The sequence below is a fragment of the Filicampus tigris genome, chromosome 10 (genome assembly GCF_054856515.1).
Source record: "Filicampus tigris isolate MCC_2025a chromosome 10, RoL_Ftig_1.0, whole genome shotgun sequence".
Lineage (NCBI taxonomy): Eukaryota > Metazoa > Chordata > Actinopteri > Syngnathiformes > Syngnathidae > Filicampus > Filicampus tigris.
In genome coordinates, this window is record NC_141226.1 from 4314564 (window position 1) to 4338749 (window position 24186).

Genomic DNA, 24186 nt, shown 5'->3' on the forward strand with positions numbered 1-24186 from the left:
ATTGGCATTAGCGATTAGTATGTTCAGCCAACACAGTACACACACACAGTACAATCATCCACAATTCAGCTCCAATATAAATGTTGCATGCTCATTACACACAATTATCTAAGTTACTTACACACATGGTTGAACAAGAATGAACCACAAACAGGCAGTTGTCTGCCTCTGGCTGGGGTATTGCATCATGCAGCCACACACGTAAGAAGCCGAGCACAGAGGAGATGAAGACATAATTACGACCGAATACATAAATACTTTTGGAGACTTGGAAACAATCTGCATGGTCGGGGATAAATAAAAGACTTATTTAATCGATTTCTAACCGTTTTGGTGAGTTTAAAGTTATCTTACCGTAACTTTCTTGTGTGAATGTTAGCTAAATGTTACCATCGTAGCTCGGTGGATATTATGTGTACTAAGTGCACAATTTCCTCCAAAGATGTGACTTATACTCCAGTGCGGCTTATATATGTTTTTTTTCCATTATGCATTTTATGGCTGGTGGGACTTGTACTCCGGATCGACTTATAGTCCGGAAAATACGGTAATAAAAACAACTCATAGTACAAGCATACGTTGTTGTTGACTGCAGCCTTGTGTGTGTGGGTGTGTGCATGTATGTATGTATGTATATATATATATATATATATATATATATATATATATATATATATATATATATATATATATATATATATATATATATATATCATCTCAGTCATGAGGGTTGCCCACTGCTACCTCTGCACGTAACCAGCCACCGTTTGACGACCCTGCACCACTAAGGCTCCAGTGTTGCAATGAATGAAGAAGCACTCCAGATCATGATGGACCCCCCCGCCTCCACTGTCCTGGGTAGAAAACATCTCATGCCGGTAACATTGGAAGCCATATGTGCCGTCAAGGTTACAGTTTTTTCTCATCAGAGAACAAAACTTTTTTCCACCTTTCAATATCCTGTTTGATGCTCCCTGGCAAAGTCTTAACGGGCAGTTTTGTGGCCTCAAAGGAGACGATGTCTTTGAATTCGTGTCTTGCTTTTGAAAACCTTTTTCTCACAGATGCTGTCTGATGGTTATTGCACTGCAGTTGGCACCAGTAAGGTTTCATTAGGGTCGAGGAGCGCCCTTGTCTTGACAGACAGCCAGTCGGATCCTCCGGCTCAGTGCAGGTGTAATTTTTTGGGTTCTACGAATTGATTGTTTTTGTTCCATAATGCTCAGGATTTTTGAAAAAAATTAGAATGGCTTTCTTCCAACCTCAGCAGCAATAGCACACTGCGAGAGGCCTTGCTTATGCAGCTTGACGATGCGACCACATTCAAAAAGGGAAAGCTTCTTAGCTTTAGCCATCAGGAGGGCATGACCGTGTGAATGCCTGACAGAAAATGAGAATTTTCAGCAGATTTTGTTTTTTATAGCTTGTGGTTTTAAACTTTTGATTAGGTGATAAACAGAATAGCCGTATTCATCTTCCTTCAATTGCAACCAGTCCTTTCCCTGCAGCTGAAAAACACCCCTACAACATGATGCTCCCGGCACCATGTTTCACTGTTTGGATTGTATTGGGCAGGTGATGAGCAGTGCCTTGTTTTCTCCACACATATACATACACGCTCCACGCTTATAATTAACGCCTAAAAGTTAAATCTTGGTCTCATTAGACCAGAGAATCTTATTTCTCATAGTCTGGGAGTCCTTGATGTGTTCTTTGGCAAACTCTACACTGGCTTTCATGTGTCTTTCACTGAGGAGAGGCTTCCGTCGTGCCACAGGGGTCATAAAACCCCCACTGGTGTAGGGCTGTAGTGATAGTTGACTTTGTGGAACTTAATCCCATCTCCCTACTGCATCGCTGGAGCTCAGCCACAGAGATCTTTGGTTTCCACTTTACCTCTCTCAGAAAGGCTCTTCTCCCACGATTGCTCAATTTGGCTGGACAGCCAGGTCGAGGAAGAGTTGTGGTCGTCCCAAACTTCTCCCACTTGAGGATTTTGAAATCCACTGTGCCCTTAGGAACCTTGAGTGCTGCAACAATTATTTTATCCCCTTGGCAAGATCTATTCCTTGCCACAATTCTGTCTCTGATCTCCTTGGGGAGTTCCTTCAACCTTATGATTCTCATGTTCTCTGACATGCACTGTGATTTGTAAGGTCTTATGTATACAGGTGTGGGCCTTTCCTAATCAAGGTCAATCAGTTTAATTAAACACAGATGGACAATGAAGGAGCAGAACCATCTCAAGGACGATCAGAAGAAATGTACAGCATGTGAGTTTAATTTGAAGGTCGCTGCAAAGGGTGTTTCTGTTTTTCTTTTTTCATAAATTTGCAATAAAAAAAGTTTTTTTTCTGTCAAAATTGGTTGCTGAGTGTACATTAATGTGAAATAAAATGAACTTTTTTGATTTTGGCAAATGGCTGCAATGACACCGAAAGTGAAAAATTTCCAAGGGGTCTGAATACTTTCCGTACCGTATACAGTATATAAAATCACTCATCCGCAATTCTTGTAGTTGCATTCAAGTTAGATGAGTTGATATATTTATTGACAACAAAGCATGTATCAAAATATACATCGACACATCTGATGCCAAAGGGATACACAATAAAGCCATTGGCTTATTTCCATTGTTAGTTAGAACTCCAAGGTAGAATGACGTCCCATGCAAATTGTGTTTCTGGAGGCAATTAAGAAAAGCAAAACAACTGCCTGTAACAATATATTTATTTTGCTTGTCAAATGAACTTTTTCAGTATTTCTTGACCCACTAGTATAAAGGAATGTCCCACATTAAGCAGATGGGCAAGTCTGTCATCTCCATTTTCATTCATATCTGGAGACGTCCAATTTCACACCAACAGTACTTAAGCTGGTTGTGCAGCCAGTGTGCTTCAGAGCACTTGCTAATTATGAGTCTTGTCCAAATTGCATTCTTAAAAAAGTTTGGCTTCATCATACGTGATCTTTTCACACTTAGAATAGTGCAAAATTTGTCTGCTGATACTCAATAAACTTGCCGACTATGTCTGAACCTCCTGTTCTTCAGCCCTTTGCAAAACTGATGCACTACTAAAATCTGGGCTTGTTATCTTTTCTCCTTAGTGGGCACTGAACAAAAGGTGATTATGAATTTACAGTCAAAGCCTCAACTCTGTGATATCTTATTTCACAATCTATTACCAAAGTACTTCACTTTAAGCTGTCCCAAAAATCTAATTTGTCTTGACAAATATTTTATTGGTTTTCTGCCAACTCACTTTCTGTGATTTCTCGAAATGTTTGTGGTTTATTTTATACTTTAAGATACTAGTTCTTCTTTGGTCCAGTTATTTGAATCTTATCTATATACTTCTTTGCCTGTGCATAGGTGCTGATCGCACATGCAATCAGTCTCCTACGGATTTCTATACTTTTGACCAGTCAGATGCAATTTTAAATGCACATCGCCATATAATAATTAATCATTATCTAGGGGAATTACAAATGTTTAATTAACAGTACATTGAGCTTGCTTATTTTGCAGTATGAAAAAAATACTTCTTTCATTACATAACTAAATTGTAATTTCTTTAGATACATGTTAAGTATATGTATGTATGTATGTATGTATGTATGTATGTATGTATGTATGTATTTAGTTAATTAAATAATCAATCAATTAATTAATTTGATATTTTAAAATTTATAACATCTACCTTCATTCATGGTGACGCTGTGTGCCCTCGTGGCTGCCGAGCCATCGTAGGGAGCCATCTCTGAACAGTGCATATTTGCCGGCTGGTTCTCAGTATGCCATGTACTTGGATTTTTATTTATTTATTTGTTAAATCTAGCTAGCTACATGGTGACAACGTGCAACCTCTCAACTGCCAGAGGAATGTGTGCACAGTATATGTGGCTGTCTCATTTAAAACCCGGAAATGTATTTTTAGCATGTGTGAAAGCTTGCGCGTGGACGAAGCCATCCTCCCAAAACATTTTTGTCAAGTCACACGTGAGACATTATACTTACCACCCCCACTCCCTAAGATTTCATGTAAACTGAGACTTACTTAATATGAATATGCAACAATTTTCTGAAGTAATTTTCCTTTTAATTAGGCTCGGCTGGGAACCTGATTGTCAAGCATGTCTGATATTTATGTTGATCTTAATAGACATGAGAAAAATTATATGCAAAACCCTTTTTCAGCTCACTCTTTTCACCGCCTTGGAGGGCAGGACTCTCTGTGAGATTCTGAGATGATGGCATGGCAGTAGATCATTCCTGAAGGTTTAAGTCTGCTTACTGAACACTGTTGAGGTTCAACTAAAAAAAGAGTTCCCAAACTTCTTAATGGGGCAACACTAAGAGATTTAACCTATTTTCGGCTCTGAGCATTTTTGTTTTTTCTGTAGCACGCTAAGATGCCATAAGAGATTGCTGAAGCTGTTGCTGTATAGTAAAGTAGTGATTGGTGTCAAGGAAGTATGTTCAAGTGAAGCATCTCAGCTGTTTCAAGATCTTTCTATGTCAGGGAGATGTTTAGCCTAGGTTGTTCCCAGAAGTCACAGAGTTTTTGATGCATGTGTATGTTTTCTCTCTGCTGAGTTGCTATTAAGCAAAATCAAGCTGACAAACGACTGATGTCTGATTATTACTTGATGAAGTGGTACTTTAGGCCTTGATGTCCTAAAATAGTCATCACCTTGACCGGGTTGGCCCGTTGCTCCGATACTATCAGCATGTCTGCCATATTGGGCGAGGCAGCTCTGCCTCATAAACTAATGCAAATAAATTGACTAAGCTTCATTAAGGGGTGACTTGCAAGTGCACATACTTAATGTCTCTCACACACCAATATATTTGAGAAACACACACCTAAAGTATGTCACTTGTGTGTGATTCTGTGATTAGAAATGTTTACTCCGTGTATGTTAAATATATAGATAAGTGGCAAATCTGCATTTTCTTTGTATACAGCTATCGGTGTATGTTACACTGTTATACTGTGATGATGAAATTGGTTACTCAACGGTGCAGAGATGATGCGTTGATTTTATTGAATTGCATTTTGTGCACACAATATAACAGAGCCCCAAACATGACAAAGGGCGATAACATATTTTAATTGTTGCCACATTATAGGTCCTATGCTTATCTGTGGCAACAATATTCTGCAGTGATTTGTGTGCATGAAAGAGGTGTAAACTGCTGAAGAAATACTCATTTATGGCCATGAAATGGGTGTATATAACCTCAATCAATATACTAATTAGTGGGTTTGCCATCGGTCCCATGTACAATATGGACACCTTGATAAACAAATGTGGAGCATCTTTGCTAGAAACTGCAATACAAAATGTCCTCCAACTTTAGCTAGTAGCTTCACTCAGTTTGGTTTCCCGGCAAGTGTGCAGGAATTTTATTAATAGACTATAATTCATTGTATTCATTTGTATTGTGTGCACATCAAAACTACTTTGTGGCCACCAAGGAGTGTTTTTATGGGCACGTTGGACCTGAATTTTGTAGCCACAATCTGACCCGGCCCATGCCCATGTCATGTGTAGGGCTCTGTAAATAAGTACTCGTGCTCATCACCAATATCCTGTTTGAAGTTAAAGCCTTTTAGTTCAATCAATGCATTCCTCTGACATGTGGCTTCACTAATTCCCTTTGCCAAGGGTAATAATCCGCAAGTACAGCAAGCAAAAATTAAAATGAATCACCTTGAGTATTTTATTTTTCCATGTCTATGTATGCAACTATCCACCAGAAATTAATTCACTAATTTGTTTGCACACTAAACAGGGAATACTTAAAATCCCATTTCATTTGAAGCATAATCGCTGCTACTTTGCATACCCTGCCTGATATGCTCATTTGTCTCTAAGGACTTCATCCCATTCAGCGATACTTTTTAGTCATTAACGGTGAAGTAAACAGCAAACCTTCACTTTCTGAAGGCCAACAGTCACCAATTATAACAGAATTGTGTGTTTGTGTATTTGTACTAGCAAAATAAGTACATGAAGAACAGTTTGGTATGTGATCTTGATATACAGTAAATTCTTGATTTCTCCTTTCCCTGCTGTTATGTGCTAGAACCCACCCTAAACCCACAGAATCCCCCCACTCCGGTTATTTATATGTGTGCTGATGGTTTCTATATCATCTTGTGTAGGAAGATGCATTACTCCAGTGATTTTCCAAATTGCTACTATGAATCATTAGAGTTGTACTACATGTAAACCTGCCAGAGTTCTGAACGGTATTGCAGTGTTACTTTATTTTTCCAGATAATTTCAAAGTATTTATTTTTCTTTTATTGTTTCAGGCCAGTGGCAGGTGACTGTCAGAAGAAATGCCGGTCCTAGGTGCCCTAGTACATCACCACCGGGACCATGGCAACTCAGTGGCCTGTGAGAAAAGAGGAGTGCTCCCATGGATCTGCCTCTCCTGCTAGATGGTCGGCATCCTCCTTGATGCTTCTATGGTTGCCGTGGGTGTTCTTATGGCTGCTGTGGCCCATCCGAGCTGAACAAGTGGCCAGCGGGGGGCATGTGGGAAAAGGGCTCCATGGTTCCCTGTCGTCTCCCTCGTCATCTTCCTCTTCCTCTGCGTCCAGTTCCTCAGTATGGGGCTTCAGCACGAGGCAGAGTGGAGGGCAGCTGGACTGGCTGCTATCAGAAAAGGGACCTTTCCACCGTTGCCCCGAGTACACGGAGTTCAGAGAGAGGTTCCAGCAGGGATTTTCTACCAGATACAAGATTTACAGGTTAGATGGGTCTGGGGCTGCATATGTTTCTAGTATTTTGTGTCGAGATCTATGGAAGGGTTTATATAAGCAACAGGTGAAACAAGAAATAAAATATAATCTCTTTTCAATTTTTCAAGTAAGCTGCCTCACATATTGCTTCCCAAGGTTTTTAGACTCAATTATTCAGCCTGCTCCTCTCATCTTACCTAGTCTATAAATGCAACTACAATGTTCATAATACCTTATATGAAAGATGGTATATTATTTAGCTTTTTCTAGATTAAAAAACGTTTTATTTTTCTATAATTTATTACACTATAATAAAACATCTTACTATTTGTTAGGTAAAGTATAAACATTCATTAATTTGACCTTCAATAACCTTCCATGTAGGATTTGTTTGCTATACATCTCTTAACATGGCAAACCAGATTGCCCACTTTAGTGCTTCAGTCTGCAAAGTTTCCAGCGCTTGTGCAAGTTTTAACATATACATAGTGGTGGACGATATATATCATCATTGATATCATCATCCATCTTGCTTTCACGATGTGCAATTTTACATTATTGAATATTAATACTGCCTCGAAAAGTATAATGAGTTAGTGGATGTCCGCAAAGTATGAGGAGATGCTGAAATCGTCATTCGGCAAATCAGTGTGCATTGACGGCAGAGGAGGAGGAAGTGATAATCATTTGCCGAATCAGCGGGCAGGACCCAGTGATGTGACTCTGTTCGCACTGCAGCCTAGTAATGTTTCAAATATGGAGGAGTGTCCAGCGGGGAATAATAGCAAGGCGCGAGTCCATGTCGTAGGTAATCTGTAAATGGTTTGGGGTTGACAAGACGGTGGGAAAAACAGTGTTACATGTGCCAAAATGGTCACCGTGAAGAGCAATTCTGTTCCACCAGGAGTCATATGGATTGCAAGGAAAACTTGGCGACCGCCCAAGCACGCCAAACAAAAGCTTAGTCAACACACACACTCAGAAAAAAGTCGCCAAATTGAGCCAACAAACACAAACGCACGCACGCACACGATACTTTAGGGAGCAAGTCAAACGTGACAGCCTGGATGTTCGGTTGATAATAATACATTTTATTTTTATAGCGCTTTTCATAACACTCAAAGATGCTTAACATTCAGTTTACACACGTGTAGTCCATATCATTCATAACTAGCCTGTATTCCCGAGGCTTGTTGTTGCACAAACTATGACAGCTTTTTAATGTGATTCCAGGATACACCCAAACATGAATAAAGTCACAAGTCTGCATATCACAGTGATGAATGAGAGGGAAAATGCACTTTTCTGTAAATTGCAGTTTTGTTATTCAACTTTATTCCGAATACGTTGGCCAATGTATGAGAATGGGTGTCTTTTTTTTTTCCCTCACTGGGTGACACTAATACACCGTCACACAAATCACATATCAAATGCGTTTTTTTCCCTATTCTGATTGCTGTAGTAAACACCTTTTTCTTATTCTGATAGTTAGTTGGCAGTGGTACATCAGTACTTACTGCAGCTCAAAATGTCATTATATGTCATATCATTATGGATTAATAGGAGACATTTGAATGACATAAACATTCCCAAAAATCAATGTAAGTCCAGACATAGTTTTTAGTTCTTCATTGTTAAATATTGCCGTAGAATATTGTTATGTTTGCAGAAGCTGTACTAAGCAATTTAAAATATAAACAAGAGCTATTGTTCACAAACGCTATCCATCCATAATTGTTCTGTGACGCAGGTGCAGACTTAAAATTATACAATATCGTCAAATTATCGTTATTCACAGTCAAATGCAGCTGAAGGCAATAGGTAAGGTAAAATGGAGGTAAAATAACATCTGATCCAAACATTACAAGTCTATTTTTTTAGTATTTTAACCATGTTTGCCTATTTAAATGTGCAAAATTACGTAAAAAATTATGTAAAAAAAAAAAAAAAAAGCTAATTTACTCATAAAAGTAAAAATGTGACAGTTGTATTAATGTCTTTTGTGTGGCTCAACAAAATACTGGTGCAGGGGGAGGTTTTACCCCCCCCACCCCCACTGCTGGAGATATGAATTGTGGGAAAGTAATATGTTTCTTTCATAAAAGCTGATCCCTTGTTGCCAGATCTAAATGAAAGAGAAACAAATAAGAAACTGCAATATTAAGTCAGCTTTCCTCTCCCGTGTTAATACACTTTGGTTGCCTCCAGGTTTTGAAAGAATTGAAAAATGCTCGAGGCCCGCTTTACTTTTTATGATAATTGTTTAATGTTGTGGTAGCAAATGCTAATTTATTTTCATCTAATAGTAAAAAACAACAACTGAAATGAACCAATCAAGATGAGTTGCAGGTTTTTTAGAATAAAGCACGTTATTATATCATATACATATTAAATAATAATTGTCTACGGTAATGGCAATATGGCCATTTAGCCATGCTTAATTGCACAGCAAACCAATTGAGCAAATCAATGTCCTTATAAAAATTGACAAATCAGGAATGCACCCACACATCTGAATCTTAATTTTTTAATACACATATGAATTAGAACGGTGCTTGGTTCAGAATGATGACATTTAGTGATTTGATGAAAATGTTAGAAAAAAGGAAATAAGAAGCATTGGGGAAACATGCTAACAAAATACTTTTAGTTTGGCCACCTGCTACTTTAAAAGGAACTCCGACTGTCGTGACATGTTTGCTCAATATGATTTATTTGGTTGTTAGTAACATTGCTTGGCAGAGAGCAGCAGCCTCTCTCCGTCACCACCCAGAATGCATTGTGACGTAAACAACAATGGCAGCGTAAATGCAAACAAAATGTGTGTAAATGTAAAACTCAAAATTATTTTTTTAAATTTCATCTTATAGTTATGTTACCAAAAAACAATAGCAAACATGTCATTACATCCAGACTTCCTTTTAAGTATTTATGCAAACATTTATTAAATTTAATTAAAATTTGGTAAATAGTCATTCAACATATGAAGTTATTTTTTTAAAAACAGAATTAAATGGTTGATGAACTGAGAAAATTCTAACAATTTTTTACTCTTACAGTAAACAAGTTTAGAACAATAAGTAACTGTGAAGTAGAAAACATTTGTCCCTCAGGAATAATGACTGTGCCTTAAAATATAAACATGATTTTTAAGTTATGATCCTACAGTACTACAGAGGTAATATAATTTCTACTTGCACGTGTGCATGATCAAAAGATCACATGGTTGATTATTATCTTTTTTTTTTCCTCTGGTCTCGTGGCTGCATGACTAGCTAATCGCGGCTTAACTGCTAACGTAGCATGGGCAGGCTGTGCAAACTCCACTCTCATTTTCACATCATCACTTTTGTTCCACTTGTTCAAATGATTTAGGATTATTGTGTTGCTTGTTGTTGTGGACATACCTTGCAGAACCGCTTCATTTACTCTGTCGCTTTTGAGATAGCGTCACACAAGTGATGGTGAGGAACTTGTCTTATCAAAACAGCTTCATCTTAGGAAGATAACAGCGATTCATCGACGTCCATCAGATGCATGTTTAGCTTCCCTGTTCAGTCAGTGTTTACTCGCTCCTTATTATTACTTTCTGTTTACTTCAACTTGCAAACCAAAGTAGAGAAGAAAAATCTTGACTCTGATTGGCTGCCTTCACACACATTATCGCCACATCTGATGGAGTAAATATGCTCACAGCTTACAGTTGGTCACTGTAATATCACAATTCTCGATCGTGTAATGACCCAGCTCAATGTATATTGGCCTTTTGGAAGGCACTTGACGGGGTGGGGTTTGGGGAGAGGGTCTGACATTTCCAGTATACTCTGCTTGAAGAAATAAATAAAAAAGTATGTATGTATGTATATATGCGGAACTGGGTATCGCCTAACCATCACCAAGTTCCCGTCTGCATATTTAAACGACCCACTTTGTCCCAGTCCGTCCCTCATCTGCGACAGCCAATCGGCGTCGAGAACGTACTCTTCACGTCAAGGCATATGCCGCACAAGCATACATGCCACCAAACAAAAAAACAAAAAAATCAAACGAAAACAACTGACACACACACACGCACAACACGGTGATAGGTGAAATAAAAAGAATATGGGGCACGTCATCGCGTCTGTGGGACCACAAGGTACACAACACTGTTTTATTTGTTAGTAAATGAAGACCATTTGAAGACAGAATACTGTATATAAATACATAAATCTTGCAAACACAATACTAGTTTGGATGTTAAAAAGGAAACAACAAAGAAAAACAGCTTCATTACATAGTTTTTTCTTGGACATTTTCACAGAAAATAAATCCTGCCAACTTGATTTGACTTTTTTTTGCATGGGGTTTGGCAAGATTGGATTTTTGTCTTCCCACCAATAATAATTATTTATTTCTACATTTCTAAGAACGTGACTGCTCCATATCAACCACACGGGCTTTCCTTAAGATTTCCCTAAATAAAATAGTGTCAAAATGCTGATTGTGATTGGAATGGCCACTTCAACCTGAGTCAACGCAGCAAGAATTTTCAAAATCGTACAGTCGGTTTCAGCCAACTTGAGTTTTTTTGTGTTGGGAAAAAAAGGCCTTTTTGAGCAATGCTTTTATGTGATATCGCCCTTAGAAAATCTGGTCAAAAAAACACAATCAAGTTAGAGTAAAACGGTATAACTTTGGTGTCGTCTTCTACTCGGGGGAACCCATTTCTCCAAATGGCTGACAAGTTTCAGTTAAAATATCTACCAATTGCTCGGCCAAGCCAAAATCCAGAGGGAGTCAAATTACTGTGATGTTTCAAATGTCGATACTTGCCCTAAAACTCAACTCATGGAGCAGTGTGGGCAGTAGAATAGGTCATGTCCTTTAGCAGTCATTTTTTTTTTTTTTTTTCTGGTGTGAATTGATTTACGGAGATTTTAGAGGAATTACACATTGCTCTTTTTTTTTTGGTAAAGAATATGCCGCAACGATGGTGGCCTTTGTGCACTTTTATGTCCCCATGATTTTAATCAGCCAACAAAAAAAATAAATAAATAATGCTCTCCACTTGTGTAGAATTAGCTGACTGTCTCATTTTCATTGTTGGCACACGTCAAAGAAAATCCCATCATAATTTCATTGAAATAATTTTGCATCTTTGCATCACACATTAAAATGGACAATATTAGAACATCTACAGCATTTATATGTCCTCCCGTGTTGCTTGTTAGAGGGCAAACAATGATAAGATGTTTTGGGGGGGATTGCTTGTTTTGACCATTTTGTCACATGTGATCAAAATTAATAAGTACTACATTCCAGAACAGTTTCCTTTCAAATGTTGGAATGCATATTGTTACATCTTTCAAATCTCACCTCTCCCTTACTCCATTTATGAGCTGGGTAAAAATTTAGAAAGATTATTTTAGCTCAAAGGCTTGAAAATTGTCACATTTTATTTTTGCCTTGGGAGATGCCGACTTCCATGAAAGCTATTTTAAATCTCTCATTCGCTGAGTCTTATATGGGAGCTTTTTAATCTCTGTCATTCATTTTAACAGATATAGGTCTTGAATTTCAGGGGCACTAAATTTCAAGCAATATGCCTGCTTGCTATTGTGGTTACTTGATCAGTGGAAAGACCAAGAAATGTAAATTTAAATTAGAAATGTATCCAACCACCTATTCATTTTCTTAACTACTTGTCCTTATTCAGATCACGGGTGAGCTGGAACCGGGGTACTCTTGAATGGTTGCCAGTCAAACACAGAGCACATATTGACAAACAATTATTTACACTCACACTCACATTCACATTAATGGCCAATTTGTAGTCTTCAGTTAATGTTTTGGGAATTGTGGAGGAAGCTGTGGAGTACAGGGGGAACATGGGGGGAGATTCAAAACGAGCCATAGAATTAATGTATCACAATGAAATGTCTAAAACCTGCTCAGTTTTACAAACAAGGCCATCCAGTAGTGTATCATCGCTCTGTCCACTTCCTTATCGTCTCTCTGCTTCTTCATCCTCTGTTACCAGGAAATTACATCAATTTATAACCCTAGTTAATGATCAGAGCTGGGCATTTTTCAAACATTTCCCGGTCCGTGTACTGCCTTCCGCCTGCAGCCGGGGTACCCTTCTGCCGTCAGGCCATCCGCCTTATAGTAATAGTAATACCATTAATAGTAATTGCCTATAGGCCGGCCAACCTATCATTTTAAATGGGCTTCCGTTTGCGTTTCCATCTACACACTTCAACCTACTTTCAACGTGTATTTCTGCAGTCTAAACTGAATGATTACGTTTCAAATATTGCAATAGGCGTGTTCATTATTTATTATCCATAAAAATATAGGTATGATGAATATACTGATTAAGATGTTATTCTTAACTGAAGTTGTCAGAAGACAAGTATTTGTTAAATCAACCCAAGATGTGACAGCAACAAAACAGGCCACAAACAAGAGTACTGACTGGTTTTGACTCCATTTTAATCAGGAAACTGGGTTTCTAACATTTCATTTGATTCATAGCTGTTGCTTTTTGAGGTGTACTAATTGTTGCTATGGATTCCCTAAAGATTATTTTAAATGGCAGAAAATGGCGAGCAGTGTCTTTTCCACACATGTCTTTAATACAGTATACATTGTCATCTAACACTTTGCCAATAAATAGAAAGAAAGAAGAAAACGCTGAACAGGAGTGCAGCTAAAACTGCGAGCAAGATTTGAATGAATGCTTACTATGTCAGTTTGAAGTTTTGATTTGTATTTTTTTAATGTGCAGTCGTTTGAAAATCAAAAAGAGATGTTAAATGTAACTGTCAAGCAGAGATATTGCTTATTCCATGTCGACACTTACTGTAATCCTCTCAGCTGCCAAAGGTCCCTTCACTCTTCTGTTTGCTAGTCGCGTGCCCAGTTGTTGGCAAAAGAAGTTTAGGCAATTTTTCATTTTCAGAAGGTGAATATCCCGTCATACTGGAGTTTCAACAAAACTCCTGAAGCCCAAGGTAATAGGTCAGCGGGAGTGCTTGACAAACAACTGACACCTTGTAAGTCATGCCCTCTGTCTGATTGATGCTTTTCCTCAGGTGCAGTGGTTTCTTCAAAATCAAATTAGTGGTACAATATGGCGCCAGAGAGGGACAGGGTTCCCCCCAGTGCTTTACTGGCCTGGTAGGGTGCCAGCCTCTTCTCCAGTCACCTATAGTCACCAAAATTCATATACACAGCTCTGCTCATGTCCACTTCAACCTGTGAAAATATAAAAGTCATTGTCACAATATTTTGTACAAATCAATATATTGACATTAAATGCGTGCTCTTTGAGGAAAAGCCATTATTAGAAGATTATGCGCTATGACATTATCTTTGGCCAGTAACAAGATAACTTCGTACCACTACCCTTGGCTATAGCAGTGGCCTAATGCTAATTGAGCCCTGACAGCTGCAGTGGGATTAGCCTGTTAGCTGAGGTGCCTACTGGCTGCCTACCTATGGAGTCCAACAAAACCTTAGCTTTGGTAAATGTCCGACCAATAAAAGCTGCTCTCAATTGACCGGGTGAGCCTATCTTCATCAAAAAGTTGCACATTTGTTGATAGTTCAGGCCTGAGGACATCTACGAACTTATTTTTCATCATAGTGGTAGCGCAACCTACTAACTAAAGGACATATTGTCCTTTCTTTTCTTCGTTTTTCTTCGAGCGGGTTAATCAGTTCTACCTCATATTTGCTCGAAAGATTGTTTAGACCTTCATGAAGTTAAAATTGCCGTGGCAACGTGCTTTTTGCCAATAAAACACAAATTTTGCAGGTCTTAACATGCACGAAAACTCATGAAACTTTGCACACACATCAGTTTATTAGTTTGTTGTGCAATTTTTTAAAAATGCCTCAATAGTGCCCCTTACAAATTTAAAAATATGTTTGAACGTGTTTGCAAATACATTTGAATGTCTACGAACTCTAACCTAATGTGCAAGTAACTGAAAGACTCACGCTGCCCCTGCCTTCTACCATAAACACACACGGAATACAGCTGCAGCAAAACATGCTGAACGGGGGCTAGACAGATTTCTGACAGGGCTATAGCACCCCTTAGCCTCGGTGTAGTGTGGTGCATGTTGGGGACTTATCAAAACCCCAAATATGGCAGGAGAGAAACTGCATGTAAGCTGCTCATGTCCTCATTCTTTCAGAAGTGAGCCATGGAAAGGTAAATGGTGATATTTTCCAAGGTTTCAGTGGGCATAAGTATATGTCCACATACATTTTGGTGCAGATTAACCACCATTTTTGGACTTTATGTACAAGGATTTTGAATGGACAAATTGTGTCCAGTTCTTCCGCTGAATCTCACCAAGACACGGGAAGAGGTCGAGGGGCATGGCAATACAATTGTTTGGAAAGGTGCATTTTGAGAATAGTTGGATATTTACTGAAGACTCAGAGGGGATCAAGCCTTTTCCGTTGCCAGTCCCTCTCTTTGGAATGACCTCCCAATAAATGTTAGGCAAGCCCCTTCGCTTTCCATCTTTAAAACTTGCCTTAAAACGCTTTTTTTATTCTTTGGCTTTGGACTCAGCATGAAACTTTGTTTTACCGTCGCAGCATCCCTCATTTGTATTAAAATCTGGGCGGTCGGATCACACTCCAGGCTTGACGTTGCAGAAGCAGAAATAGACTCTTGTCCGTGCATAACATTGCCTTGCGAAGAGTGCGTTTATACAGGACAGGTAAATTGCAAGATCTCACCTTGCAGATGATGTAATCGGCTGTGCATGTGTAACCGCCTTGCAGACACTACACTGAAGTTGTGCTCGTTATTACGCCGAGCGCATGGACACATGCCGGACACATGCCTAACACATGCCTAAAAGAGGGCCCAACAACAACGATTCAACCAACTATTAACAGTAGTTTAAAAATTCAAGATACTTTTTATGCATTGGTTGCACTATTATGAAAAGCTATTTACTCTCATTTATTAAATACATATGGATCACTTAAATCACGCATTTATGTCTGAATACAATAAATACCCCAGCTGAGCATTTATTTTGATTCCATATTATGATTGGTTGATTAAAATAATGTAAGAACAATCAATGGGAACCCAGAAATTTTCCAATTATGAAAAATGGACAAATTACAGGATGTCAGGGACAGATCCAACATCTCAAAATTTCCCCAAGACAACTCATATAGTGTCTCTCAGTACAGTAGAAGATAAGTATCATAAACTATTAATACATGTAATGTATATACTATATGTATGTATACACACATGCTTGTACATGCTATATAAACATATACATTTATAAAGGATAGGATAAATAATTGTAGACCGACAGTAGAGGTATCAAACGAGGCTTTAAAATTCACAGAGATGTAAGGCTTAATCCATGATGAGTGCCTTGGGAGTCTGGTTAATTTGTTTCAGCAAAGAGTGATGTCTTAATGTCCGATTAGGAAATACATGGGTCTCTTAAAGGGCAAACGCACCATAAACAAGGCTGCTTAGATCCTTACATCCACCTTTGATTCCATGCAATATGTATTCATCCACATGCAATAGACATGTGTATGTATGTATATACAGTGATCCCTCGCTACTTCGCGCTTCAACTTTCGCGCCCTCGGTGCATCGCGGATTTTTCAGAAGCATTCATAAAAAAATAAAAATGAAACAACACAGCCATATTGGCAGCTATATTGCACAAATACGCATTGTTTCAAAGATATGAGTTGACTCTAAGGCTTTGTACATACACACAGGCACGCATAAAGGCGGTGACTGATTCCCATCGTGAGCTCGACCAATGAGGGCACAAGTGGATTTACTTTTTCCACTGTGTACTATAGCTGACTGGGTGTGCATCATCGCAGCCTCTCGCTTAGTCTCGTCCACTATTCAAATGTGCCGTTGATTTAATCAGTCAAGCCAGATACTTTCTCCACCGTTTTTGTAATGATATGTTTTCTCTAATAAAGTTTTGTAAAAATCAGATAGTACAGTACAACAGCTGTGTTTATATGTCGTGAGCGCAGCGCAACGCCCTCCCGGCCGGCCAGCGGCACAGACGACTTAGACATCGCCAAAAAAAGTGTGAAAGTGTTTGTTAGTTTTGTCTTAGGTTGTCTTAAAACAGCTTACCTTAACTACAATCCCGCGTTGCATTTTATCCAAAGGACTTTATTGATGTTATTGTGCAAAGTTAATGCATGATGCCCCTCCGGTGGCCATGCTCTTCTTCGTTTTTAAATCAAGTACGAGACAACAAAGGGAACGAAGAAGAAGAAGAAGAAACGGCCGTTTTTACTTTCACTTTTCACGACGACGACATGCGTTTTAAAGTGCAAGTTTGGATAAATTATATTATGGCATTCTAGTTAAAAGGGAAGTCAACCCAAACATATATTTTTCAAGAATATGTTCTATGCAAGCCCACTAGTTGAAACAGGGCATTCTGATAAATATTGCGTTTGTGGATTAAGTGTTAATCCACTCATTTTTAGCCATCTCTGGGGGCAGCCATTTTGTCTTCTGTCAACTGAAAATGACATCACAACTGCTCACAACGACCAATTATGGCTCAGATTCAGAAAACAGGTCAGCTGTGGTCGTTGTGAGCAGTTGTGATGTCATTTTCAGTCGACAGAAGATACACGATGGCCGCCCCCAGAGATGGCTAAAAACGAGTGCATTTTGCTGCTTAATTTATATTTCACAAACCCAAACTTAATCAGAATGCCCTGTTTCAACTAGTGGGCCTGCTGGGAACATATTCTTGAAAAAAATATGTTTGCGTTGACTTCCGCTTTAGGGTAAGTCAATTCTATGATAAAAATGAAAACTTTAACGTCGTTTTTATTGAACGTTCCGTCATGATCGTCAGCTGCCATGGTCAAAGCTAAATTCTGATCGCAGCCTGCAGCTTGGTATTTATTATTAATTTTGCATTTTTAAAGTTAAATTGATTGTTTAACAAGTATTTTAAGTGTGGGAACCACGTCAGGGTTTTCAACAGCGTAACAGAGGCGCAAATCCCCCCAAAATAAAACTGTACAATAAATATCATATAAAATAATAATAATAATAAGTCCAACGCTACTTCGCGGTTATATATACTGTATATACTATATTACTCCCAAATTACTCTTAAGGACTCATTTCACGCCAAGTGAATGTATTGTAGTGACTGTGGACTGATCATGTTGCTTTCATATGAACGCACACAATTTGTTGTTTTTTCACCAACCAATTTATATATAATCCATCTGCGGCCCGAACTGTGATGCGTGATCTGTATGGATATGTATGCATCACGCATCAAAGATAATCTGTCGCATCACTAGTTGGAATGTATGAGGCCATTTAGGTCCGCAAACATCTGTGCCAAAATACTGTATTTGAAGTTGTTCACCCTTTCATTGACGTTATTTGTTCATATGAGTGTGTATGGTCCAGTTATTATTTTGCCACATGCATGCTTTGTTCAAGCATGTCTTGAATCAAGGACAATAACAGGTACACGGTGCAATCATTCAGTCGGAGGGGTCTCCAAACCACCAACTCCATGTGAATTGAATACCATTTTGCTTTGCAGGATTAATGGATGGAATAAGATCAAAATCAGAAACACAGATAAAGGCAGCGAGTTAACAAGAATAAGAGGGTTAAAAAAGAGGCAAATAAGTTGGAGGAAGTAATTTCTTTATCCTAGAGAGTGAAAGAAGCGGAAATAAGTGTCTGTGCTGCTTGTGTGAGAGAGGAAAACATATTGCAAAACATATTTAGTTTATGTTAATAAAAATGACAAAATACATTTCGAATACTGTCTCCACACATTGGTCTGAATGTGAACAAAGCTATGGTGATGTTGTCTTTGCCTCAACCCACCATAAAGTTTAGTGGAAATACAGTAAAAATGCATACTTTTCCATTCCACTCTTACTCTTTATGCTATATTACATTATCTACAGAATCTACCTGATGGTTTACCAAGGGAAGTCATACATTTTTAATTGAGTTTGGCTCATTCCGTTTTTACATAATCCTGCTAGTACACACAGAGAAATATGAGGAAATGAAACAATAAAAAAAATATCCTCAAATGTTCTTCAGACAGTGTTAGGCAATGGCCTGAATCTGATTAGGTGTCAAATCAGTAATTTTCTTTTCATTACCTTGTTTTTTTTTTATTTCACAGCTTTTTTGTCTTGCTTTGTGACCACAAAGTTTGCATTGCAATGTGCATCATTAATCAGTACAGGTCTTGCACTGCTTTGGTGACTGCTTGGATGATGAATAGAATCTGATATAAACATGAAAAGGAGATTCACAGTCCCACATTGTGAAACCCAAGTCTGCATAAACATTTTAAAACATAAGTGCAACATCAAGAACTAATGTACATTCAACGTTTACATTTATGATGCTACATTCATCTAACAAATTACATTTGTCACGTTTTTATGTAGTGTTGCACCTGAGTGCTTTAAAGTGGAAGTCTTGTCTTTGGGCAGTAGTAATTTAGTTTATTATTATTCATCTTTACATTATTCGTTGTCTTGCATATATGTTTTCATAACTGTGATTTTATTGTATCTGCACCATACTGTGAGAATAAAGCTATTGAATTCTATTTATATTCACTCTTCATGTACACCACCTTGTTACAGATGTGGTTGTTTGTGTGGTCTATAAACAAAGTTGAGTTGAGAGTTGAGTGTCTCAGAGATTTAACCGTACTACTAAACACGGACCTGCATGTACTGTGAATCTGCAAATGGCTCATGAAATCAGATTCTTTGATAGCTTTGCAGCTATTTGGATAACTGGAACAATTAGAAAGACCATGCGTCATTTGCGGTAACTTCATCAAATACAAACAGAATATACCGAATATACTGTACTTTGAAGAATTTTATGCTGTCAATTTTTATCGCTCTGCATTACCTTATCCCAAGCGCGGAAGTCGTGCATGCATAGAGAACAGTGTTCCACATCAAGCTGACCTTCCCAGAGTGTCATCGAATAATCCCCTCAAAAATTGCATGTATGATTGCAATGACCTTTGATTTCAGGCTGATTAGAAAAATGTTATAATTTAACATCTTGCCACTTGTTCATAAAATCGCTTTATAAATTATTATTATTATTATTATTATTATTATTATTACTATTATTAATTTGTTTTTCATTATTTCCAAACTAATAACAAAAATTTAATTTGTTAAATTTTGAGAACATTTTCTTTATTCGCCAGTTGTTAGTATTGCTGTGATTTAGCTAAATTATTGGCTCATTTAAAATTGGTATCTAAGATTAGAGGCATACCTTCTTGATAGCATGATCTAATTTGATTGATCCAATTTTCACTCATATTTTGGGTAATCAAACAATAGTATTGATCAAAACACGGAGGTCGGAGTGTAATGCAAGTGTTTGCGATATAAATTGAAGCAGGCACAGAAGAACCTCTCATTGAGCTGCTGTGGTGGAGAGTTTGTGTGTCTGACTGGTCCTAGGAACTAAATTCCTTGAGGCTTTATGTCCCTAGTTAGGGTCACCCAAGAGTTCTTAGGTGAGGGACCAGACAAAGCATGGTTCAAATGAAATCTTATGATGACTACCAGACTCGCCTTGACACAGCATAGGCTCCGGAAGCAGTTTTCTTAAGTGGCGTGGAGTTAAAAAGTGGAGTTACCCCAGGTGAGAGGAGTCAAGCAGGTGTGTACACACCGTGTGCCTGCTGGCTTTGTGCCTAAAGTTTGGGGTTTACTGTGTTGGAGGAGAGGGTATCCTATCTCAACATTTGGTTGGGGGGGTTGGAGATCTTTCCTGTTGTTTTGTGCCTATGTATCTAAGCAGCTCAAAGTGCCTGTTTTGTTTTGCAGTCCTTGGAGGCAGAGCATGTGAAGGATGTGATTAGGGGGAACCACTCACCCCAATTACCCCTCCCAACATCTCCCACTCCAATCTGAACCTGGGTGGTGCTTTGTTATTGCACTTAAACGGTCAACATGATCGTCCATAGTAAGCGTAGTGACTCCAAGCAGCCTTGTCACTTCTTTGAGAAAGAAGGTGGGTCCGGTACCTGTCACATGTGCTGCTTGTTGTTATGGTGGCTTGACAGAGTCACACAGAGTCTTGAATGCGCTTTGATCAATTTTAATAAAACAGTGGCTTTCACAGATACACACTCTGGATGGTTTGCACATAGCACACCATGGCATAATGAAGTGTAGCGTAGCGAAGCGATCAACAAAAAATATGGTGACCCAGCACGACTCTCTCTCCCGACAACTGGAAAGCATGCCTGTTTCAATTACCCGGCATTCACCACTGACACGTGACCCAAGCATCCACTCGTTACCATAGTAACCAAACACCACATGACATAACACTGAATCATGGCGCTTACACTGAGTATTATGTTCAGGCATCAGGGTGTCCATGCTGTTATGTGCACTTGATACCAGGATACCCTGGGCCACAATTTTAATCCGACTATGTGGTCATTATATCGGACTTGTGGCTGCAATATTGGACATCGGGTGAAGAGGAGGTGGAGTTGAGAAGTGGTGTGTTGTCTCCAATAATGGGCAAAGATGCCAGTCTGAGAATGTCTTTCAGACTCCCCTGTCAAAAGACTTTCAACTTAGAGCTCCAACTTTGACCACAAACCAGGAAGGCGGAGGGCGCTGAGTTACAGTGGGCCGTGTTCCGTACCTTCATTGTTGTGGTGGCCGACTAAAGCTCAGGATGCTCTTAAGATAATATATAGTGTACGGTAAACCTCAAACCCGATTGTGGACATTGAGGTGATTCATGCCGTCAAGGGGATCCCCATCAGTCCTTTTTGGCATTTAGGAGTTTAGTGAGGCCATTGTCAATGCCTTTTGGACAGCTTTGAGAAAATTCAGGCCATTCAGTGTCTTGGGAAACCAAGACGTGTCAAGGTGAATGGTTGCCTCAGTTATATGCTCTCAAGTATTATCTTTGTTGTGTCATTTTTATTAATCTGTGGTGAACTTTGGAGTCATTGTATTTGAACTGTAAGTCTTTCTATTCACCGCACAAGCTTCCCTCTTTTACTGTATATTTGCCAGGGTTTACACTGAAATTCAGGCTAAAACCAATGTCACACTTTAAAACTCGGCTGGCCAAGTGAACTAACTTAAACAAAAGCACCCAGGTTCATCCTTCATCATCCTAGAGGACTTTAAAAGAGTAAAACCATGAACGGCCTAAATATAAACAGGACATTGATTGTCAAACCCAGGAAAAGCAACATTCTGGATCACTCCTACACCATGCTCAAAGACTCATACCGTTTTGTTGCCCATGCAGCTTTGGGTTGGTTTAATCAACTTAATTCCAACATGCAGACACAAACTTAAATGTGAGAAGCCTGTGGTGAAAACAGTGAAGACGTGGACCAATCTCGCAAAGCTGGCACTATAACGGGTGGCCAAGTCCGGTCCTCAAGAGCCACAATCCAGCCGGTTTTAGGTTTATCCCTATGGCAACACACCTGATTAAAATCATCAAGCTAATTATCAGGCTTTTACAAATCTTTCTGATGATGTTGCCGTAGGGATAAACCTAAAACAGACTGGATTGTGGCTCTTGAGAACCGGACTTCGCCACCCCTGCACTTGGAGTGTCTTGGAAACTTCAGCTGGCAGCTTGGATGAATATCTGGACAATGTGACATGGTACATCAGTTTTTGTGAAGACATGTATCCCGACAAAGATTTTCCTCATGTTCAACAACAACATGCTGCGGTTCACTGCCAAACCTTGACATCTTTGAAAGGCTAATGAGGACTACTTTTGAAGCGGAGACCGAGTCCTTTGCAGCCTGGCCCAAAACTAGATGATAAATTCACATCAGCAAGAGAAGCTATGAAGAAAAGCTAAAACAACATTTTTCTGTGAATGACTAGTCTGCAACCAATCACTAACTACAGGGGACCATCCCCTCTAAGCAGAGAGAACAATAAGGGACTGTCTGATGATTTAAATATGTTCTACAGCAGATTTGAAAAGCACACTTTCACACCCCACATCAGACAAGCCCCACCACCATTGACCTTCATCACACTTCTCACTCCCTCTTCTCCCTTGACCATTCATGAACAGGACGTGAGGCAGCTCATCAAGCAACAAAAGATCAATAAAGTCACAGGACCCGATTACGTGCCTCGCACCTTCTGAATGTCAAGCTCACAAGCTAGTTCCCGTCTTCACCCAGATCTTCAACAAACCCTTGGAGCTGTGTGGAGTCCCATCCTATTTAAACTGCCCCACCATTATCACAGTCCCCAAGAAACCTTCAATACTGGGACTCAACGACTACAGGCCTGCCACCCTTTGAATGTTCTGTGATGTACCAATTAAATAGCATCATCGGACCCCTGCTGGATCCCCAGCACTTTGCCTCACGTGTTAACAAGTCAATGGCTGAGGCAGTCAACTTGGGGCTGCAACTCATACTGGACACCTAGACGGCCCAGGGAACTACGCAAGAATACTGTTTTTGGAGTTCAGATATGTGTTCAACATCATTATCACTGAACTCTTGTCTTCCAAACTCTTCCAGCTCACCGGCTCTCATGCCATCTGTCAGTGGATCTACAGTTTCCTGAGTCTGGGGGAGACAACATCAGCACCATCATCATGAGGACCCCTCGAGCATGCATCCTCTCTCCACTACTCTCCTCAATCGACAAGTGCGACTGCACCTCAACACATCCAGCCTACAGAATTCCGCAGTTTGCAGATGACACCACAGTCATCTGCCTTCATCATTAACTGTGACAGTATTGACAGAAAGTGGAGCTGCTGGTACTCAGGTGAAAGCACCGGCCCCTCCCAATCCAAGAAAACAACTTGAAGAGCCACCTCTGTATCGCCCCTGCAGACTAAAGTCATGACCACTTTCTCGAGCAGCCAGCGGGACGCCTAACAAGCGTATCTGGGAAAGGGACGCTATGAGTGCTCACCTCGGCCGAGGCATCGGCCTCTCCAGTTGGAGCTCCACTGCTCTGAAAATCTTTCATTGGCCTGTCATGGTGAAGAAGAAGCTGAGCCAAAAGGGCAAGACTCTCAATATACCTATCTATAGAAATTCTGACCCTCAGCTACGGTCACTAGCTGGGGGTCTTGTCTGAAAGAAAAAGGTCCAGATAAAAATGGTAGAAATGAGTATGTGGGTTCCCTCTTAGAGAAAGATGTGGGACGCTTGGTCATTCGGGAGGGGCTAATTCATTTGGTCACTCAGGAGTAGAGCCGCTGCTCCTTGGGGACCTGGTTGAGATGGACCGCGACACTCCCAGGTGCCCCAGGCACATCCTACTGGCAAGATCACGGACACATTGGAAAGACAGTCTCCTAACTGGTCTGTGAACTACACCTCAGGATATC

At 39.5% G+C, this 24186-nt stretch overlaps 1 protein-coding gene across 1 annotated transcript in view; it reads left to right on the forward strand.

Moving 5' to 3' along the window:
* Positions 1-24186, forward strand: part of brinp2 (bone morphogenetic protein/retinoic acid inducible neural-specific 2) — a 254278-nt gene that overhangs the window by 92249 nt on the left and 137843 nt on the right. The window contains exon 2 of the mRNA XM_086043147.1: positions 6327-6767. Coding sequence (XP_085899273.1) covers positions 6394-6767 — 374 coding nt within the window. The 5' untranslated portion in view covers positions 6327-6393. The remainder of the gene's footprint in view (positions 1-6326; positions 6768-24186) is intronic.